Source organism: Rattus norvegicus, chromosome 1 (genome assembly GCF_036323735.1).
Source record: "Rattus norvegicus strain BN/NHsdMcwi chromosome 1, GRCr8, whole genome shotgun sequence".
Lineage (NCBI taxonomy): Eukaryota > Metazoa > Chordata > Mammalia > Rodentia > Muridae > Rattus > Rattus norvegicus.
Genome location: NC_086019.1, coordinates 65,175,700 through 65,198,865, shown reverse-complemented (window position 1 = coordinate 65,198,865; position 23,166 = coordinate 65,175,700). Strand labels below are relative to the sequence as shown.

The following is a 23,166-nucleotide window of genomic DNA, read 5'->3' as shown; positions in this document are numbered from 1 at the left end:
CAGCCTGAAGGAAACCAGGGGCAGGAATTGTACCCTGACTGACAGGCAGAGCTCCGCCCTCCGCCTTTCTGTTCCCGCCCCTTGGCCAGCTGTCTGTCAATTGGTGGATTCTCCTGTCAGCCTCGGAACTCCTCAGAAGGACGAACGGCGGCGGTGGCTGCAGAGCCACAGGATTCTGGACCATGAGTACAGGCGAAACCTTCAAGACCAGCGAGACTTTCTAGGCTCAGCCCGTGAGACCCCATATCCCCTAAATTAGATTCGGACCCCCTCAGCGTGACACAAGTGCGCGCTCACACGCACACGCCCCGTCACCTCAGCTTCTCCAAGTGCCCTTTGGCTTAGGTCCCAAATGCACCTGTGCAGAACCAACCCACCCTCTGCCTGAGGAACCTGGTAGCTCGCCTCAGAGACTAAATTTCCAGACAGGAAACCTGGACTCTTAGCGTAGAGACCCTCCTAAGTTCCAGAGACTCTAAACGCCCTTAGACTCGAGGACCTGTCACTCCTTAAGATAGGCTTCCAAGGTCCTAAATGCTCTCATCCAGCAGGACCCTAACTATCTTCAACATGACAAACCCCAAATCTTCTTGACATAATCGTCAAATCTTGTCAGTTTGCAAGCCCCCAAACCTTATTTCACAGCCTGAAAGACTCCCCTAGCCTACAAACCCAATTCCCTTAATCTGATGAACCCCAATCCTCAGCCCGAGGTTTCCTAAATTAAAATCTCAGCCAGAGGGTCCCTAAATTTTCACCAGAGGGACTTCAATCCCGTATACTCAGGATTCCCGAATCCGTCTACCTGAAAACATCTCTCAGACCCAAGTGCTCTGCCCTGACTGACTCCTTGGGCCAGATGAAGAGAAGTGGAGGTGGTGGCGGGGGGGGGGTGTGTGGACCCCAATTGGCGGGAAGAATCTTTCTTCACTTGCTGTTGCAGGCCCTGACCCGGATGTAGGGTCGGTGCCTAGGTTTAGGGGTCAGTCCAGAATCGGAGTCTGAAGAAGCCGCTGTGATGGCTGCATGGATTCCCAGCCTCCAGCTCCTTCCCATGTGCTGGTGGGCATCCCTGCTCGCCCTTAGTTAGTTCTTCATCCATAGGACCATAGGACCCTGATCTTCTCCAGGGAAATGTCCCGCACCATGAACACCAACAAGCCGGAAGAGAATAGTACTGAAGGAGATGCAGGGAAACTCGAGTGGAAACCCAAGGTAGAACAAAGTTATCCTAGAATCAGTAAGATCATGGGGTGGACAGAGGCAAAACCCTTGAGAACCATAGACTCTTGGTCTACACTACCATATTGATCTTCCTATGACAAGATGGTGGTTCTGGATATGTGAGAGAGGAAAGGCTCATTAGCAACTGCTCTGTCAGCATGAACATCCAGTTTTTGCTTAAAGGGGCTTCTGGGAATGGGAGGAAAACCTTGATCACTGAGACCACAGTCCACAGTTCCAAATCCTGCCCAACATGTTCCCATTTTTGTTTTTATTTTTTCCTCCAGGTCAAAGATGAGTTCAAAGACATTTCCATATACTTCTCCAAAGAAGAATGGGCAGAGATGGGAGAGTGGGAGAAAATTCGCTATAGAAATGTGAAAAGGAACTATAAAATGCTGATTTCTATAGGTAACAAGAAGTCTTGGGTTGAACCAACCTAGATAAAAAACAAGTCTCCAATTCCCTTGTTATGTTAGTGCTGTCTCAGGTATCTAGAGTGGTACAGTTCCCAATGGAGACAAGTTTAGAAGAAATGTGTGTGTGTGTGTGTGTGTGTGTGTGTGTGTGTGTGTGTGTGTGTGTGTGTGTGAGACAGAGAGAGAGAGAGAGAGAGAGAGAGAGAGAGAGAGAGATCTCATTTCCACACCAAGAGCCTACCTGGCCTTGTGATACTTTTCGTCCCATCCTCCAGGACCTGCTTCATTTTTTAAGAGGAACATCTTGCTTCTTTTCAGGTCTCAGAGCCCCTAGACCAGCTTTCATGTGTTACCAAAGGCAGGCAATCAAGCCCCAGATAAATGACAATGAGGATTCTGATGAGGAATGGACACCAAAGCAGCAAGGTGAGAAGGGGCTAGGAGAGTTTAGAAGGGAGGCGAGGAGTCAGGAGGATTTAGAAGTACCCATCTGATACCAACCCACATTTAGGTTTCAAAAATGTCTCAGAATTAACTCCTGAAAATTGGGGGTTTTTTCACCTAAGAATCAAAGGTCAGCAAACAAACAAGATGCAATGCAAAATACAGTAAGAAGCTATTCCTGTACATTTTAAAATATGTTAAAACTATACACTATTTATAAATACAATAATTATAAAATATATACAAATCTGGGCATGAACAAGAAATATCAAACCCAAAGTAGTTAGCATAAGTGCTTTTCTTAGTCTGTAGTCTGCTTGCTTATCATTAATAATGTAAATATGATACATGCAAATGTGTCTGTCTCTAAGGTCTTATTTTCACTTTTTATATGTACATAAAGAAATCTGAATTGTAAAGTAATTCTATTTTCATTTTTGAGGGACTTAGTATTTCTGGTAGCTGCACCATTTTATATTTCCACCAAAGGTGATCATTCAAGCATTCCAGTTTTTCCTCATCCTTGCCATTAACAAAGAGAAGATAAGTTCTGTCTAATTGAATAAGCCTAAATAAAACACCAATGACCCCAGCAGAATGATAGGGTTGATAATATTTTAGAAATAATTTCCATATCACCCTTGGGTCATCCTTGAAGTCTTCACTCAGTTATTCAGAATTCTCTATTCCTGGTGAGAATCCCAAATGTAAAAACTATATAGCAACCCAAACCCTGATTTCCCATACCTTTTTTTCAGTCAGTTCTCCTTGGGTGCCTTTCCGGGTGAAGCACAGTAAACAACAGAAGGTAAGTGATTTCCAAAGCCTACAGACAAGAAAACCTTCCTCATGGATCCAAGCACAGGTAAGAAAAGGAAAAAGCTTAGAGTACTCTGGGAATTGCTACCTTCCCAGTCTCTTCTACACACTATCTCTCTTCCTCCCGGTCATTTGAATTAATAAGAACATCACTCACTTGAGTGTTCCTACCTCGGTTTTATTCTGCTATGTCAAAGGGAGAAATTTACTAATGTACTCTAAGGATAGTTTACGAATATACAGAGGATTTTTACTTTGGATGGCATGGATAAAGGAGATATGATCCTCTTCCTCATAAAGACTCATTCTGATAAGAAACAATAGCTCTCATCCCTAAGAAGATTCAAGTTTGATAGCAAGGGCTTCACAAATGAGAAAATGACTTAATCAGGCATGGTGGTGCTTGTCTGTAATTACATAGAATCAGAGTCCCAAGAAATACTGTGAGTTTGAGACCAGCCTAGTCTACTTAAGGAGTTCCAGGCCTGCCACAGGTATCCAGCATCATAGTGAGTTTTGGAATGGGGAAGAGAAAAGGATGTAAGATTTCAGATAGGCAAATAATTTCCATGGAAATGTCATCTGTGGGAGAGACTATAAAAGAAGCTAGTAATCTCACATTAATAATATATTCAATTGCACATGTTCTAGTCAGAATCACAAAAAGAATTATTATATGTGGGTGGTTGGAGAGAGGGCTCAGTGGTTAATAGCACTTCTTGTTCTTCCAGAGGTCCTGAGTTTGGTTTTTAGCTGTACAGTTTTAAACTGCCTTTAACTCCAACACCAAGAGATTGAATGTCCTTGTCTGACCCTGACAGAACCTGTGCAACACACACACACACACACACACACACACACACACACACATACACACACATGAAAATAAATCTTTTTCTAAAAAAGATTTATTTATTTTATGTATGCGAACACACTGTCTCTCTCTTCAGACACACCAACAGAGGGCATCGGATCCCATTACAGATGGTTGTGAGCCACCATGTGGTTGCTGGGAATCGAACTCAGGACCTCTAGAAGAGCAGTCAGTGCTCTTAACCGCTGAGCCATCTCTCCAGCCCAGAAAATAAATCTTTAAAAATAAACAATTAGCATGTATATTTATGAAGAAAAATTAGTGAATTTTCTGGAAAAATTAGTACAAGAATTAGTTAATCTAATTCCAGAGTCATCCTAAGTATTGTGTAACTCAAGGACTTGAAGGGCTAAGGTAGGAGGAATCCTGTGAGTTTAAGGTCAGCCTCCATAATGAGACCCTGTTTCAAACAAGCAACCTAATTCTAGAATCAACTATTTCCAACATGCCAATTTACAATTTTAGCATCACTTTGTTAGTTGTAGCGGTACATTTCTACCACCATCTCTTCATTTTCTTCCCAGAGATACTGCTAAGCTCTCACTTCCTTTTACAGATGTGTGTTTAACTTTAACTTTGTTTTCTACATTTCTCATTTGATCACTATTTCCTACTTTGTAAATATAGTCTCTTTCTCTCTGTAAGCTTTATCTTCTTCATGGCAAGCTTTGCTGCCCTTCCAGGTACTCTTCCCAAATATCCCTGTCCCAAGCCTGAAAGAAGCCTGAAGGGAGAAAGCCTAGCATATGGCCTTGTGCGCTGAATTCATTTAAGTTCTTCCTCGTCTCTTTCTTATTCAGACACTCCACACATTAACTAAAGTCACGGGTGAAAATTTATAAAAAGCTTTAAAGAACTACAGAAATGCCTATTGTGGTTTTTATATGTGACTCTAATTAAAGGAAACACCCAGAATGCCATTAAGTGATAAATCTAGTGTGAAGGAAGTATTTGGAATAGAAAATTTGCTGAACACAAGTGGCTCAGAGCATGCCCAGAAACCAGTGTGCTCCCCTGAAGAAGGGAATACCTCCGGACAGCACTTTGGAAAAAAACTGAGTAAGAATAAATAATTTGGGAACTTAAATCCTCTAGATTACCTAGGAAGGTTAATGGGAATGGTCTGGAATGGTCAGTGTAGTAACTTTAAAGAGTTCTAAACTTGGTCTTGTCTAAGCTGTGGCATTGGTTGTGGGCATGCTACTAAGTAGTATGTTGGAACACTGACTTTAAAGGCACGCACTTGGGTTGTTATTTGCATGGAGGTGCTGGGACTTGGGCAAGCTCTGTGACCTTGTGAAAGTTAATATGTGGAAATAAGGATATGGTAGCTCTGTGTTGCTCTCAAACAGCAAGTGGAGCATAAAGTAACGGGTCCAATAAATCTCTGCGGCAATAGGAGCCAAATACTCTCAGTGCTGTTTGCCCAGGCCTTTGCTCAATGCCCAATTGCCGTGTGCCCTTACAAATATTTTACAAATGAATCAACATGTGAATGGACCTTTTTAAATAGAAAATGTGGGTAAGTAGAAATTAAACCCGAAGAGTCGGAAATTAAAATTCGATTAGACATCTGTTGTCAGATAAATGTGAGATTTTAGCTTCTTTAAACACAAAGTTAAAGGGGGAGCATATGGCAGTAAATTCCACATTCTTTTTAAACATTTTAAAATATATTTTAGATTTTTAAAGATTTATTTTGGGGTTGGGGATTTAGCTCAGTGGTAGAGTGCTTGCCTAGGAAGCGCAAGGCCCTGGGTTCGGTCCCCAGCTCCGAAAAAAAGAACCAAAAAAAAAATAATAAAGATTTATTTTCACACGCATGTGGATGTCTGCCTCCACGCATATATGTGTACTATGTACAAGCCTGATGCCTGCAGAGATGGGATGGGAGTATTTGATTACCTAGAACTGGAGATACAGATGGTTGTGGGCCACGGTGTGAGTGCTGGGAACCAGACCCAGGCCCTTTATAAGAACAGCGTGTGCTTTAGCTGTTGAACTAGTTCCCCAGGCCTAGAGTTTAGATTTTATGAAGAAACAGGGATAAATGCTCAAAATTCACATACTTCAAGTCACCTTTGTTCTCCAATCCAGAACTCAGGAGAAAGAATGTTGAAGTGAATAGGTACAGGCTGCGAGAGAGAAAGGACCTTGCATATGAAGAGGTCAGCGAGCCCCAGGATGATGACTACCTCTGTAAGTGTCCACCAGGCTATCTTATGTAGGAGACAGTTATGTCCTAGTCTAGTGATACATCTGGTCATGTGGAATCCAGATCATGTCTACTCTAGTGACTTTGGGTACAGATTGTGAAAGTGACAGGAGTGCTGCGTTCTTTCTGAAGACCTTTAGATCTGGGGATGTTCACACACCTTCTCCAATCCTTGCTGTTTTTATTTTAGATTGTGAGAAGTGCCAGAATTTCTTCATCGACAGTTGTCCCAACCATGGGCCTCCTGTATTTGTAAAAGACAGTGTGGTGGACAGGGGGCATCCCAACCACTCAGTCCTCAGTCTGCCCCCTGGGCTGAGAATTGGTCCATCAGGCATCCCTGAAGCTGGACTTGGAGTATGGAATGAAGCATCTGATCTACCAGTGGGTCTGCACTTTGGTCCCTATAAGGGCCAGATTACAGAGGATGAAGAGGCAGCCAACAGTGGATACTCCTGGCTGGTGAGAAATGCCTTCTTTCCCTTCATCCTCTGTCTCCCCCCTTCCTTTTTGTGCTTCTGGTGTGACAAACTAGGATATGGACAGGGACAACATGACTAATTGTGTGTACTGAATGGTCTTTGTACAACATGGGTGGGAGTCCCGCTTCAAGATCTGAAGGTAAGTAGGGTTAGCCACTTTCAGGCTAGCGGTAGTGGTCCAGAGACAAAGAAAGCACACGTGTACATGATGACTCAGAAGCCTCATGTGTGGTCACTGTGAGTGGCTGAGTCCAACACTCAGGGAGCACTGGTGAGTGTGCAGTGACATGATTTCATTATTGTCATTCCCAGAGTCTTAATGTATTTTTTTCTGAAACTTAGATCACCAAGGGAAGAAACTGCTATGAGTATGTGGATGGGCAGGATGAGTCCCAAGCCAACTGGATGAGGTAAGGCCATTAGGTCTCTGAGTTCCAAGAAAGACTGTCACCCATAAGACTTGTTCCTTACTTTCTCATCATGACTTCTCCCATATGCTCTGCCCATTTTTTCTCTGCACAGTACTTCTTTTATATTGTGAAAGTAAGGAAAAATAAATTAATATTATCATTAACTTTTATCGAAGCACAAATCTACTCAGCAAAATTGGAATACTGGAGCCTATATTCACTGAAAACACTGGGCTTACAATTTATTCAATATTTAGGAAACATTTATTTTTTGAGTCCTAGTTCAGAAAATAGATTTCATTACTTGAGCAGGTCATACAACTTGAGTCCTTACAGGAGGCATATTCCAGATATTTTATTAAAAGACAGTTTGACCATAGGTCTCGTATTTTATGAGAAGTACACAGTGCTGAAACAACCTATAACAGAGGATCTTTAGATCAGGAGCCATACTGGGTTCTAGAAGGATGTAGGTTTGGATGCTGTGCACGCTAGTTCTTTTCTATAAGGATGAACTTAAATTTCTTATCCTCTTGATCTCATTTCTTGATTATAGGCATACACCATACCTATTTTATGTGGTGCTGGGAATGGAGCCTAGGGTTCTGTGTATGCAGGCAGGCGCTCTTCCAACCGAACTATATCTTCAGCCTTATTTTCTGTGTTGTCTTGCTAAAGGATCTCTTATGCTTTTATGGTAGCCTGGGCAGGTAGTGAGGAGAACTTTCAAACAAAGTTGGGATGAGTGTAGGATGGAATAGAATGACCTAGAAGCAGCATATATGACTGCTGCCAGGCTCTAACATATACACTGGAAGACTTAGAGTGTAGGAAAGCAAGAAGTCATTGCTTTCTCACTAGTACAGATAGAAAACTGAAGTAGGGCTTTGGAAACTGGGCTCTTGGGGAAAGAAAGGCCTTTGAGACAGATGAACAGGGCTTAGAGCTAGGATACCTGTAACATCAAAGGATAGATGAGACTAGAAGGTTCTTTGGAATGTGGTAGGGAGATTGGAAACATCATAGCATGGGGGCACTGGACACCTAGAAGGGACTAGTGCAGTCATGGAGCTGCCTACCTGCTATTTTCTTCCTTTTCCTTCCATTCCACTCCAGGTATGTGAACTGTGCCCGGGATGACGAAGAGCAGAACCTGGTGGCCTTTCAATATCACAGGAAAATCTTCTATCGGACCTGCCGGGTCATCAGGCCAGGTCGCGAGCTTCTGGTCTGGTATGGGGATGAGTATGGCCAAGAGCTGGGCATCAAGTGGGGAAGCAAGATGAAGAAAGGATTCACAGCAGGAAGAGGTGGGTACCACTATGATTCCCTAAAAGAGAAAGAGAAGATGGATTTCTCCTTGAGAATTTTCATTTTCTAACTACTTTTTAAAACATGATTTATGGTAAATTGAAAATGTTTAAATTCATTAGGGAAAATGAAAATGACAAACAGTTCTATAGGACTTATAGTGTCAAGTGCTAAAAGCTCACCATAAACCAACTGCATAAAAATCAGCATCTAGAACATCCAGAAATCGGGGTTGGGGATTTAGCTCAGCGGTAGAGCGCTTGCCTAGCAAACGCAAGGCCCTGGGTTCGGTCCCAGCTCCAAAAAAAAAAAAGGAAGAAAAAAAAAAGAACATCCAGAAATCATAATATAGTAGGGAAAAGGAAGAAAAATGAGAGGGGGGTAAAACAAGAAAATGAAACGTGAACAGGAACCCTCAAAGGCATTTTTAGGGATAAGATTTCACAACAAGGAGCAGATACAATACTGGCCAGGAATGAGACCCTGGATGCAACAGAAAGCAGCTCATAAGTGGGATAAATGAAAGATAAGAAATATAGTTCAAAACCCTAGATTGCTTAATACAGATACTATTGCCCCACCCATCCCACTCCAGATTCAGAATGAAGTGTGGTCAAACACAGACCAGAGCTGTGGTGGTGGCTATTCAGTTGTCAACTTGACTGTATCTGGAACAAACTATAATCTAGAAGTCCAGTGCACACTTATGAGATTTTCTGCTTGGTTTGAAGTGGGTGAATTCACTTCTTTTTTTTTTCTTTTCTTTTTTTTTTTTTTTTCGGAGCTGGGGATCGAACCCAGGGCCTTGCGCTTGCTAGGCAAGCGCTCTACCACTGAGCCAAATCCCCAACCCCTCACTTCTTTTTTTAAAAAAAGATTTATTTATTTATTTATTATATATGAGTACACTGTAGCTGTCTTCAGACACACCAGAAGAGGGCATCAGATCACATTACGGATGGTTGTGAGCCACCAGGTGGTTGCTGGGATTTGAACTCAGGACCTCTGGAAGACCACTGAGCCATCTCTCCAGTCTGGGTGAATTCACTTCTAATGCAGAAGTCTGAGTTAGAAAGACACAAACCTTTGATCCAGATCTTAAGGCTGGAAGACACAGGCCATTAATTTGGATGTTGAGGTAGAAAGACATGTGACATGCCTTTAATCCAAGCCTTGTAGAGGGAAGACATCTTTAATACAGATGGTGTTTTTTGCTGGAAGTCTATGTAAGGACATAGGAGAAGGATGCTTTTGCTCTTTGCTTGCTGGCTCGCACCTTGCTAGAACATCCATTCCCTTGTTGGCATTGGAGCCAACTTCTTTGGGATTCCAGCATATACAGAAGACCAACTGAGACACCCAGGCTTGTGGGGACTGAACAACTACTAGACTCTTGAACTTCCCACTCACAGCCAGTCGTTATTGGATTAGCTTAATTGCAGCCTGTAACACACACACACACACACACACACATATGTATATATGTATATATATATATATAGAGAGAGAGGGGGTGGGGTGGGGGGGAGGGAGAAATTGATTCCATAAGTTCTGTGAGTGTAGAGAACCCTGACTAATACAACTATAGACTTTTACTCTGGAAAACCCATGTCAGGAACATATTATTTTGTTCATATATGTTTGACATGAAAAGTAGTATGTCAAAGGAGGACTTATGGAAGGTATATTTTCAAATAATCAGCAGAATCTCAGACTTCATAGCCTCCTCCTGTGGCAATTCTACCCAGTGGTTATCAAGCTGTCCTGGTTTGTTCCTGACAACAAAACTGGTGGTTCTCTGAGCACCTCTTTCTACATATCTTAATGCTACAAACACTTCTGGGAATATTCACTGAAAAATCCTCTTCCTTAAAACCATTTAAAAGCAGAGACTCTGCCCATTCACAGTGAGAACACGTAGGACAGACAGGGCAAGTTGCCAGTGTGTTTAACACTCGGGTGGTGCCCTCCCTACTCTGCCTTGACTACCTCAGCATCAGGAGGAAACCTTTCTCCATTACACCTCTATTTAGTGTGACGGTCCTTATGTAGGATGTGGTGGGTCAAGCAGTCTCCAACTTTTGCCTACCCATCAACATAAAAACTTTATAAAGATATTAAAACTGGGCGAATTCAAGACTGACTCAAAATAAATTCAGGGTTAGGAGTGCAGCTCAGTTGCCCAGCATGTACAAGCTCCCCTAACCCCCCCCCTCACTCACCAAGAAAAAACATAATCAAAACTGGGACAGGGGTATAGTTCTGTGGTAGATAACTGCCCAGCATGCACAAGACCCTGACTCCCATAACCAGAATCACAAATTAAAGGGAAGACAAGAGAAAGGGAGGGAAAGAAGAAAGGGAAAAGGAAATGGAGAGGGGATTCAATGCTTACATATTTTAGTAATGCTCAGAAAGATTTACCACAAACATATTGATTCTAATCTAATGAACTGATGTTTGAAAATTTTCTAAACTGATAAGACCTTCTAAGGAATGGTGATACTAAACTAAGTTACAGCAACACACACAAATAAGTACAAATACACTGGAGATGGGAAGCCGCTTGAGCAAGCCAGGGATAGCACACCATAAACAACACTCCTGATGGCCTCTGCATCAGCTCCTGTTTCTGACTTCCCTCAGTGACGGACTGTTACCTGGAAGTATGCGTTGACATAAACCGTTTCCTCTCCAAGTTGTGGAGAAGTGTTTCATCACAGCAACGGTAACCTTAACTAGGACACATGATCAACCAAAACCCACAGAGGACTTGTAAAATGAAAACTTCCTTGTAGTTCTCAATGTGGAACCCTGGGCCTCAGGTATGGTTCATGAAGACTGAAGACTGTACCACTGAGCCCCTTCCTCCCTCTAGAGAACAACAGCGACCAATCCTAAACGCAGTTTAGACATCAAAATGAATTCCTAATCTAGCATCAGTTGCTTGATTTTGCAATCCAGAGGGGGGAAATGTGAATGGTTCTATGTATCCATAAGAATGTGAAAGATCAAACATACTCCAGTGGCTGGGTTCTCACAAACCATGCTTGTTCAGCTTAAAATGTTTATCTGTCAGGATATTCAGTTGTTAAGAGGAAACAATTCAAAAGTTGATATCACAGCTGATAAGCCAGGGCGAAGGAGCCATCCAGACTTTGCCCTGCAGAACCCTTTTCTGGATAACAGTGAAACAGATCTTCATAGATGATGGATTGTGCATAGAATTAGGTTTGACATGGTAAATTAAAAGGTTAATAATATTCTGTAAATATTAATGCTGGAAATTAATACATCAGCAAACAGTCCTTGACCAGCTTTTCTCTAATAACCACAGAGAGACCTATTAATATTTTAAAGCCTTAGGCCTTAGCTGGGCAGGCTCTCACCTAGCTCATGTAAGTTAACCTCATCCAGCCACCTGGCTAGCTACAGCTATACCTTACAGGTCCACAGTCATGTTTGTCTCCTCTCATATCTCCTGGCAAAAGTCTTTGTCCTTCTTCCCAGAGTTTTTTCTCCCTCCCAGGAAATCCAAGCCAGAGAATGCCTTAGGTAGGTGGGGAAGGACAGAGACACGATTTCACACAGCATACTCCAATAGCACGTAATTGTGTTGACCTTGGTGTGAGTCTGACTTGGACTTTCTACAAGGCCCTTGTCTCTGCTGCAGCAATGAGCTTAAGGTCCTTTGGATAGTGTTTGAAGTTTCTCCCCACAAAAGAAGTAACATCCATCAAGAGGCTTTGGCAACAGCTGTTCTCTGTTAAGCCTTCTCCTCAGAGGACCTCCGTGAAACTTTGTGCTTTCCTTCCTGTTCGTATACTTTGGCTTTGCAGCTATGCTTTCACCCGATCAAACTTGAAGAGCCATCACCCGTTTGAGAATCCCAAGCATACAAGTACTTTGAGCTTCATCAACAGGGATACTGACATGAGTCACTGTCCCGTCAAACTCAGCACACTTTTGAAACCTTCAGAACTATCTCAAGTTTGCTGAGCACGTTTCTGTTGCTCTGAAGAATGCCCAGCATTCATGACTAAGCCCTTGTTAGTGGAAAACGTTCCATTCTTCTCTGGTAGCAACAATAATAACCACACATTGTCTGTGTGGTGCTTTGAATAAGAATGATCCCTTAGCTCATCTTTGAATGCTTAGTTGTCAGGGAGTGGAACTCTTTGATAGGATTAGGAGGTGTGGCCTTGATAGAGAAAGTGTGTTGCTGGGCTTGGGCCTTGAGGTTTCAAAAGCCCATATGAGACCCAGTATCTCTTATTTTGCCTGCTAATCAGGGTGTAGCTCTCAACTACTTCTCCAGTACCATGCTTATTGCCATACTTCTTGCCATGATGATAATTTACTAACCTCTAAAACTGTAAGCAAGTCCTCTAATTAAATGCTTTCTTTTACAAGAGTTACCTTGGTAATGGTGTCTCTTCACAACAACAGAACAGTCACTAAGACAGTCTGTATAACCCATGGGTCACACATCAAATATATTAACAGCATTCCTGGAGAAACCATTGGACAATACGACCATTACTAGATCCATGTTCCCATTTGTTTTGCAAGATGAGGTTGTGGGTTTTTCTAATAGTGTTCACCAAAGCATTATGCTGGTCACATTCATCCAGGTGCCCAGGATTGCAGGTTTCACACAATGGTGTCCATTCAGCATGGTCTTGAACATTTGAGTCATTTCTATTTTGCGCAAAGTATTCAATAGAGAGTACACTGCCATTAATAGAAGCAATATGAAGCAAAAATCTCCCCTCTGTGATGTTTTCCCCTCTCTCCATAATGTTGGGTGACAGCTTCACTATGGAGGGGTTTGACATCATTTGTGTGTGAGCTGAGTTGTTCAGGAGAGGTGAAAGTGTGCCTGGTGAAAGGCTATTGGAGTCAACTGATACATTAATATTTCTCTCTTTTTTTTTTAAGATTTATTCATTTATTATATATAAGTACACTATAGCTGTCTTCAGATACACCAGAAGAGGGCATCGGATCCCTTTACAGGTTGTGAGCCACCATGTGGTTGCTGGGAATTGAACTCAGGACCTCGGGAAGAGCAGTCGGGTGCTCTTAACCGCTGAGCCATCTCTCCAGCCCAAAGGGAAGCATGGAATTTTTTTTCCTTTTTTTTTTTTTTCGGAGTTGGGGACTGAACCCAGGGCCTTGCGCTTGCTAGGCAAGTGCTCTACCACTGAGCTAAATCCCCAACCCCACTGAGCTAAATCCCCAACCCCAATATTTCTCTTGAGTGTTACATAAACTTGAAGTTGACAACAGGAAGTGAAGAACAGTCACTAGTATGTTTTCTACAAGTTAATATTGGCCTAACAAATGTTGGAGTGTTGGTTCCCACATCTTTTAAAAGTAGGATTGGGAGACCTGCTGTAACGTTTGGGGTTTCCATTATGTCCTACTGAATGAAATCTTTTATACAGACTTTCCTCTCAGGATGCTCTTCACTCTGGCTCACAGTGTCTGGAGACACTATATGCTCAGCTAATGTTAATGGAGACTTCAGTCAAGCTTTCAGACAATTCAGATTCTACAACAGAGCCACTGGCTAAATGGTCTGTTTCACCATTTACTGGTGGTTGTCTGCAGAAGGAGGCTCTCTAATTCCTCTTTGGTATAAAATCTACTATTTTCTTCCCTGGCCTTATATATCACTTCTGGTTGATCTCAGATAAATATTCCTTCTACTGCTTTTTTGTAGATATTTTTAGAAGCTGCTTTAGCCCTGTTAGAAGCAAGTTCATGAGGACTTGTAGAAACAAATTAATATACACTGAAGCACGACAGAGTTTGTCATCCTTTTGTCTTTTACGGCTGGGTCTGTACTGTGTTCATACAATTTATTTACAACATATCAGATCTTCTTACTTTGAGGGCTAAATCACATTTCTATTGAATTATTCTTCCTTTCTTCATCACCAAATAAAATTGCCCAGGGGTGTCATCTTTTGGATCTAAAACTTTATTATCATGTAGCAAGTTTTGAAGCTTATTATAAAGCTGGACCATACTGTCCAATTACCTGTTTATCTTGAAGTCTTGGATCTAAGCTGGGATGTAATATGTTGGACATCCTGTTCCAACATAGTCACTTGTACAATCATTACAGAAGATATGCCCACACCCTTTTTTTATTGGATATTTTATGAATTTACATTTCAAATGTTATCCCCTTTCCCAGTTCCTCCCTCTCCAATACCCCCTCCTCCTGCTTCTATGAGGATGCTCTCCCTCCTCAACACCCTGGCATTTCCCTACACTGGAGAAATGAACCTTCACAGGACCAAGGGCTTCTCCTCCTATTGATGCCAAATAATGCCATTCTCTGCTACATATGCAGGTGGAGTCATAGGTTCCTCCATGTGTACTCTTTGGTTGGTGGTTTAGTCCCTGGGTACTCTGGGCCCTGGTCAGTTGATATTGTTGTTCTTCCTATGGGGTTGCAAATCCCTTCAGCTCCTTCAGTCCTTTCTCCAACTCTGCCATTGGAGTCCCCATGCTCAGTCTGATGGTTAGCTGCAAGCATCCTCATCTGTATCAGTAAGTCTCTGGCAGAGCCTCTCAGGAGACATCCATATCAGGCTTCTGTCAGCAAGCAATTCTTGGCATCAGCAATAGTGACTGGGTTTGGTGGCTGCATATGGGGTGGATCCCCAGATGGGGCAGTCTCTGGATGGCCTTTCCTTCAGTCCCTGCTCCACTCTTTGCCCTTGTATTTCCTCTGGAGTATTTTGTTCCCCCTTATAAGAACTGAAGCATTCACAGTTTGGTCTTCCTTCTTCTTGAGCTTCATATGGTCTGTGAATTGTATCTTGTGTATTCCAAGCTTTGGGCTAATATCCACTTATCAGTGAATACATACCATGTGTATTTTTTTGTTACCTCACTCAGGATATTTTCTAGTTCCATACATTTGCCTAAGAATTTCATGTAGTCATTGTTTTTAATAGTGGAGTAGTACTCCATTGTGTAAATATACCACATTTTCTGTATCCATTCCTCTGTTGAGGGACATCTGGGTTCTTTTCAGCTTCTGGCTATTATAAATAAGGCCACTATGAATATAGTGAAGTATGTGCCCTTGTTATATGTGGAGCATCTTTTGGGTATATGCCCAGGAGTGGTATAGCTGGGTCCTCAGGTAGCACTATGTCCAATTTTCTGAGGAACCTCCAGACTCATTTCCCAAGTGGTTGCATCAGCTTGCAATCCTACCAACAATGGAGGAGTGTTCCTCTTTGTCCACATCCTCACCAGCACCTGCTGTCACCTGAGTTTTTGATCTTAGCCATTCTGACTGGTATGAGGTGGAAATCTCAGAGTTGTTTTGATTTGCATTTCCCTGATGACTAAGGATATTGAACATTTCTTTAGGTGCTTCTTGTCCATTCAATATTCTTCAGTTGAGAATTCTTTGTTTAGCTCTGTTCTCCATTTCTAATAGGATTATTTGAGTCTCTGGAGTCTAACTTCTTGAGTTCTTTGTATATACTAGATATTAACTCTCTATCAGATGTAGGATTGGTAAAGATCTTTTCCCATTCTTTTGGTTGCCCACATCCTTCTAAATGCACAGGCTTCTTTTAGTGGGAGCACTGGCTTCTACAGGAGCACAAGTGCTGCACGGATATGGACCTAGGGCCTCTCGGTAGCTTCATGACTGCATGCAACTGGAAAATGCTTTTTCCTGAAGCAGACTTCCTGAGCTTTATGAATCCCCTTGGAGGATGGGTGCACTCAGACTGCAGAACACTGTTGTTTGGAGTTTCAGAGCCCTCAGGACATCTTGTGTTTCAATTCTTAAGCTAAATGAAATGAAATATAAACAGTAAATTTTCAAGAACTTCTGAAATTAAAGATCATTTTGTGTACTTTTAAGTGTTGTAACATTTTTATGTTTTTAAATATTCTAATTTTAAAAAGGATTGTTGTACTTATTTTATATGTATGAGTGTTTGCTTGCATGCATATATGTGCCCGCAGTGCCTGCTGAAGCCAGGAAAAAGTGATGGATCTCCCGGAAATGGAGTTATAGATAGTTGTGAGCTACCATGTAGGTACCAAAATCAAACCTAGATCTTCTGTAAGAGCAGCAAGAACTCTTAATATCCGAACCATTTCTCTAGCCTAAATTTATTTCAAGTACATTATGAACAAAATTTATAACAACATATAGTGCTATAAGGTTAGAGGCCAGAAAAAAGAAACAAGTTTTCAAGTACCCATTAACTTTTTTGCTGAATTGGTTTATCCTGGGCCTTCCTTTTGGTTTCTTAATTTTCTTCATACTTGTAAATAATATAAATGTATCACCATGCATTGTGTCAGTTAGTTGTCAGGTATGTTATAGCCCTGTGTCAGGAGAGGGAAAAATAAATTAACCCAGGAAAAATGTTTAGAGACCCGTGGAGTAGGGGTAAACATAAAGGACACTGAAGGAAGGTAACATTTGGTAGGGGCAAACGGATAGTTGAAAGGTCTCAGATAGAGGAGGTAACTGTTGAAGACAGGTCGAAGTCATTTCGTGGAAGAAGGCAGACACCAGAGAAGTGCACATGAGCTCTTTAATGTAGAGCCTGTGACTGGTCCCAGGACAGTGGAGAGGGAGGCAATTGTGGAGGTTCAGTTCTGTGTTCTAAAATGATGCTTTGGCTAATTTTCAAAAATATAATGCAGTGTGCAATCAACTTAGAGATTGCTTCAATTTCCAGGGGGAAAGGATTGTATGGAATGGACTAGGTGGTCACAGAGAAGACATCTGACTAAAGATATGTTTTGAAACAGGATTTTTCTGTTATACTTGAAATGGGCTAAAAGTAGATGAAATAAGCATGAATACTTGGTGTGAGAAAGGAATTAACTTTCATTTTACAATTTGTGGGTCATTGAGACAGACACTTCATAGCCAAGGTGTGGCAGCAGAAGCCAGCAACGTTTAGTCAATAGGACCCAGAACATCTTGCCTTCTTTAACCTAAAGGAGAACCCCCAACTGAATATGTCTTTTAGAATAAGAAGACAATTTCAAACTCGTATATGCTGCTTTTATCAACAACTCTACCTAGGTACACATAGTTGTTGATCTTCTAGCTGGATGGACTCCAATTACTTTAACTTTCCTATTTTTAAGAAAAGTCAGAAGGGAAATTCCGCCTAAGGAAGTGTTGTAATGTCTCAATAGTATGATGTAGGTGCAGAGAGTGTATAGCGAAAGGTGATTAGGCATCTGTGTAAGTGGAGCTGGGTGAGGCAGAGTTGTTGGGTAAGGTAGGATATAAAAACCAAGAACAACTTATAGTTTGTAGGGCATGCTCACTGTTGCATTGTTTACACCAGGAATAAGGTGGCCCTGGTCCTACTTGGAGGACCAGAGTCTGGCTGCTATGTAGAAGGCCCCTAATGTAAACATTTATAGATTTCTGTAAAAGATGTAGTTAAATAATGTTGTTGTAAAAATATAAAAAAAAGTATCGGTTGGTCTTTTACCCCGCTGGGTCTACACCTTGGTGCCCCAAGATATCTCCTAGATATCTTGGCGGAAAGACAGCCTAGCCGCACACTTTCCTACACTCAAACCCTCACATAAAAGAACACACAACACAATAATCTTAGATCCAATTTGTAAGATATAATTGCCCACTTAAACATACAAAGCCCGGTACTATCCATCCCTTGAGAACATTAATAACAACCTGTAAATACACAGAGCAGAATCTTAACATCACCTGCCATCTTGTCCTGCCACGGCTTCTCAGCCCCTCTCTCCCTCTCCTCTCTCCTCCTCTCTCCTCCCTTCCTTCAAACTTCTCTCCCACCCATCCTTCCTTCTCCTCCAATGACAGGCCTCCTTCTATCCTGTACCTGCCCCTCACCTGTACTTTACAAATTCAATGGGGAAAAGGTTCTGATCAAGTCACCTGATTCCTGAGTATGTGACTAGGCAGCTGTCCTAGGGGCAGTGGAATTAGCATCAAAATACAGATAACTTCAGGGCAAACCACAACAAAATAAATATAGAATAAGGGCTGGAGAGATGGCTCTGCGGTTAAGAGCACTGACTGCTCTTCCAGAGGTCCTGAGTTCAATTCCCAGCAACCACATGGTGGCTCACAACCATCTGTAAAGGGATGCTCTCTTCGGGAGGCAGAGGCAGGAGGATCTCTGTGATTTCAAGGCCACTCTTGTCTACAAAATGAGTTCCAGGATAGCCCGGAATATACAGAGAAACTGTCTTGAAAAAACAAACCAAAATGACAACAACAAAAAAACCCCAAACAAACAAAAATAACAACAATAACAAAAAAAAAAATACCAAAGAAATGAGGGAATGTGCCCACTGTTTGCACTTGATGGGAGACAGACAACTTGTGTTGGCTATTGCTTGTCTTGAGGCAAGAGTCTTACCTCATTGACCAGTTTGTCCTTGAACTAACGGTGATTAGACATGAACAATCAAACCTATCTGAGTGTGTGTTGACTCATGAAGACTGAGTAACGGGGTAGGCCTGACCACATAGAAAATCAGATGCCTAGGCAATTTATTATGTTCAGTCTCACCAAAAACTTCATCTTTCCACAGAACTAAGGACAGAGATTCATCCTTGTTTTTTGTGCTCTTTGGCCTTCTCAAGTCAGAAATTCCTCACTCAACATGTAGAATGGAATCATCGCACAGAAATCTTCCCAGGAGCATCTGCAAGGATAAATCCTAAGCCAGGAGATCCCTGTCCAGATCAGCTTCAGGAACATTTTGATTCACAGAACAAGAATGACAAAGCCAGCAATGAAGTCAAAAGAAAATCCAAACCCAGGCATAAATGGACAAGACAGAGGATTTCAACAGCCTTTTCCAGTACTCTCAAAGAACAAATGAGATCTGAGGAAAGTAAGAGAACTGTAGAAGAAGAGCTTAGAACAGGCCAGACAACAAATATAGAGGACACAGCCAAATCATTTATTGCATCAGAAACCTCAAGAATTGAAAGGCAATGTGGGCAATGTTTCAGTGATAAGTCAAATGTCAGTGAGCACCAGAGGACACACACAGGGGAGAAGCCCTACATTTGCAGGGAGTGTGGGCGGGGCTTTTCACAGAAGTCAGACCTCATCAAGCACCAGAGGACACACACAGAGGAGAAGCCCTACATTTGCAGGGAGTGTGGGCGGGGCTTTACACAGAAGTCAGACCTCATCAAGCACCAGAGGACACACACAGAGGAGAAGCCCTACATTTGCAGGGAGTGTGGGCGGGGCTTTACACAGAAGTCAGACCTCATCAAGCACCAGAGGACACACACAGGGGAGAAGCCCTACATTTGCAGGGAGTGTGGGCGGGGCTTTACACAGAAGTCAGACCTCATCAAGCACCAGAGGACACACACAGAGGAGAAGCCCTACATTTGCAGGGAGTGTGGGCGGGGCTTTACACAGAAGTCAAGCCTCATCCGGCACCAGAGGACACACACAGGGGAGAAGCCCTACATTTGCAGGGAGTGTGGGCTGGGCTTTACACAGAAGTCAAACCTCATCCGGCACCTGAGGACACACACAGGGGAGAAGCCCTACATTTGCAGGGAGTGTGGGCTGGGCTTTACACGGAAGTCAAACCTCATCCAGCACCAGAGGACACACACAGGGGAGAAGCCCTACATTTGCAGGGAGTGTGGGCAGGGCCTTACATGGAAGTCAAGCCTCATCCAGCACCAGAGGACACACACAGGGGAGAAGCCCTACATTTGCAGGGAGTGTGGGCGGGGCTTTACATGGAAGTCAAGCCTCATCCAGCACCAGAGGACACACACAGTGGAGAAGTAATATCTTTTCAAAAAGAATGAGAAAGCCAATAGCAATAAAACCGCATCTCAACAATTACAGAAAGACCACTAAACATCTTCCCACCTGTTCTACTAAAACTTCTGAGAAGTCTGATTTTCAAAACTAGAGTATAAAATGATTAAAAAGGAAAATTAAATCCCCTTTTCTTTTCCTTTTCGTTTTTTAAAGACAGATTTCTCTGTGCCGCCTGGCTGTCCTGGAACTTGTTCTGTAGACCAGACTGGCTTCAAAATCAGATTTGCTAGCTTTGAAAGACCCCCAAACTTGGGGAGACTCTTGCTCCAGTCACGGGTTGGGGTACCCCCAGGAAACACGAGTAGCCGGTCTTGATGTAATCAGCAAGAGGCAGTTTTATTTACGAGATCTCGGGCTGACACATATCCCACACAGGAGATTGAGTCAAGCCCCGAGCCTCTCTAGGCAGGAACTTATATAGGGAAAACCAGGGGTTTCGTGTGGATACACATAATTGGCTAATACAAAGGGTGCACAGTTACTTTTGGCATGGAGTTACATCAACAAAACATACGTGTAATCTAGCATCTCAGCAATGTGGGCAGGGCAACTCATCTCACTGCAGCAGGGGGATGACCCATCCTCAGAGAGTGAAGGAAGGGGAGGGGGTGGCTCCAGATGACCAGTGTCCTTGGGAGCTGATAGTCGGGCCAGTGAGCCCTATCTCAAATTCTCTCAGGCATGTCTGGACTTTGTTTGAGACTAACTTTTTGAAATTTAACTCTTCAGCTTCTGCCTCCCTATTGCTAGGAGTAAAGTTGTATGCTGAAGGCCCCATTACAAATTATCATCTTCATGTGAGATGAGTTAGAAAGCAAAACAAAACAAACAAACATCCCCCCAAAGAAACAAACAAAACAAAAATAAACAGAACAGAAGAAGGTTCCTTGGATACACAAGGATGTCTCTCAGTTCTTTCTCCCACAAATCCCCTCTGTTTTTTGTTTTTATTTATTTTTTTTATTTAGCCTCATAGTCTGATTAAGTTTTTCTCCATACAAATCTGAAGCCCAAGTAGTTCATTCCCTATTAATCACTGGGGAAGGTCCCTGGAAAGGTATAAGTATGGGATCACTATAGTGAATAAAGTATTAGTGACTCATAGCCAGGCATGGTGATGTATGCCTTTAAATGCAGCCGTTGGGAGGCAGAAGTAGGTGGATTTCTGTGAATTCAATGTAAGCCTGTACTACATAGTGAATGTCTAGGACATCTAGAGCTACACAGAGAGAACCTATTTTTTAAAAAAAAAGTATTAAAGAATCAAGTCTGGGATCCACTGAGAACTATCTGAGATTTGAAGCATAATTGGGTGTTTTAGTTATAGTTTCTATTGTGTGATAAGATGACAAAAAGCAACTTGGCAAGAAAAGGGTTTATTTTATCATACACTTCCAAGTTATAGTCTATCATTGAAGGAAATGATGGCAGAAACTCAAGCGGGGCAGGAATTTGGGAGCATGAAGTAATTCAGAGGCCATAGAGCAGTACTGCTTTACTGATTTGTTCCTCATGGCTTGCACAGCCTGCTTTCTTATAGCACCAAGATCACCAGCCCAGATGTGGTATACCCACAATGAGCTGGAACCTCCCACATCAATCCTTACTTGAGAAAATCACCATAGGCAAGTCTAGTGGGGACATTTTCTCAGTTGAGAGACCCTCTTCTAAAGGGATTCTAGCTTGTATAAATTTGACATAAAACTAGCCAGCACACTGGATCAAGAACGAAGATTTCACAGTTAACTATTATTTTCTCTATTCTCCTGCCAGGCTTGTTGGCTCTTGTCGTCTTCCAACCTCTGAAGACTCAGAGATGAAATTCAGCAGGGTTGTGTGTGCACATATGAGTACATGTGTGGCTATGTTTTATGTACCTTACATGCATGTATGAAAATGTTTATGGATGTGGCCTAGGTATATGCATTATTGTGTGCCTGATGGTTATGTAGGTACACCTACACACATGTGTACATTTTATGTCTGTGCATGTGTGGGTGCATTTGTTTGGGGCTACTGATCAGAGAAATAATGTATTCCATCTCTCTAGAGTAAACCTTAGAGCCTCTTGTGTGTGTGTGTGTGTGTGTGTGTGTGTGTGTACAAGTAGACTATAGATAGACGAATAAATAGATACATAGATACATACATAGATAGTTAGAGAGATAGATAGTAGATAATTAGTCATTAAATCAGATAAAAATCATTTCCAAGAAAGCTGATATAATTAGATATGTTTAGCAAAATATGCCAAACTCAGAAACCCGAGTATTATAGGTTTTTCTCTCATGTGTGAAGATCTAAACAAACAAAAGACATGCAAGTACAAGAGGATCTATTACAGAATAAGATTAGGGAATTAGTGAGCTGAAACAAGTGTGGGTAATAGGGAAGATAAATACCTTACATACAGGTGTGAAAATGTCACAATGAAGGCTGGAGAGATGGCTCAGTGGTTAGAGCACTGACTGCTCTTCCAGAGGTCCTGAGTTCAAATCCCAGAAACCACATGGTGGCTCACAACCATCTGTAATGAGATCTGATGCCCTCTTCTGGTGTACTTATTTATAATAAATGCATTTTAAAAATTAAAAGAAAGGAAAATGTCACAATGAAATCCACTACATACACTAATGTAGAAAAATGCCACCTTTAAAAAAGACTACTAAAGCCAGGTATTGTAGCATATGCCTTCAATCCCAGCATACAGGAGACAACGGCAGGTGGATCTCTGTGAATTTGAGGTCAGTCTGGTCTATAAAGAGAGTTCCAGGACAGCTAGGACTCAGAGAAACTCTGTCTTGAAAAACAAACAAACAAACAAACAAACAAACAAACAAGACTATTGCCTCCACCACCCATACCTAGACTTCCCACATCCTCCTCCAGGGTTCAGCCTGGTGACTTTCCACTACCACCCTATACTTGTTGTAGTCTGGGTCCCATAGCCAATGCTCCAGCCTAGGCTGGCCTCCAGCACTTGAAGCAGCTGACCACTGGGCTTCCTCAATGTCCCATATGCTGTGTCCATGAGAGGGCAGAGTTAGCCAGAACCTGGCTGACTTCATGACTGGCTGCAAACTGCCAGTTTA

General features: G+C 42.3%; 1 protein-coding gene and 1 pseudogene across 2 annotated transcripts; one reads left to right on the top strand and one right to left on the bottom strand.

Annotated features, from left to right (window-relative positions):
• Positions 1–14: 14 nt before the first annotated feature.
• On the top strand, positions 15–20,200 carry Prdm9 (PR/SET domain 9). 2 transcript variants are annotated; one of them, NM_001108903.2, is made up of 11 exons: positions 129–233; positions 1,105–1,215; positions 1,512–1,635; positions 1,962–2,069; positions 2,846–2,895; positions 4,683–4,839; positions 5,878–5,979; positions 6,186–6,457; positions 6,820–6,887; positions 8,004–8,197; positions 18,804–20,200. In NM_001108903.2, exons 2-11 carry the CDS (start codon positions 1,135–1,137, stop codon positions 20,036–20,038), a joined length of 2,391 nt encoding a protein of 796 aa, NP_001102373.2. In that variant the 5' UTR covers positions 129–233; positions 1,105–1,134; the 3' UTR covers positions 20,039–20,200. The 2 variants fall into 2 exon arrangements, with proteins under 2 accessions (XP_038940774.1, NP_001102373.2); XM_039084846.2 differs by lacking the exon at positions 18,804–20,200 and having other exon boundaries at positions 15–1,215; positions 8,004–8,924.
• Positions 13,538–16,343, bottom strand: Bard1-ps1 (BRCA1 associated RING domain 1, pseudogene 1; annotated as a pseudogene).
• Positions 20,201–23,166: the final 2,966 nt, after the last annotated feature.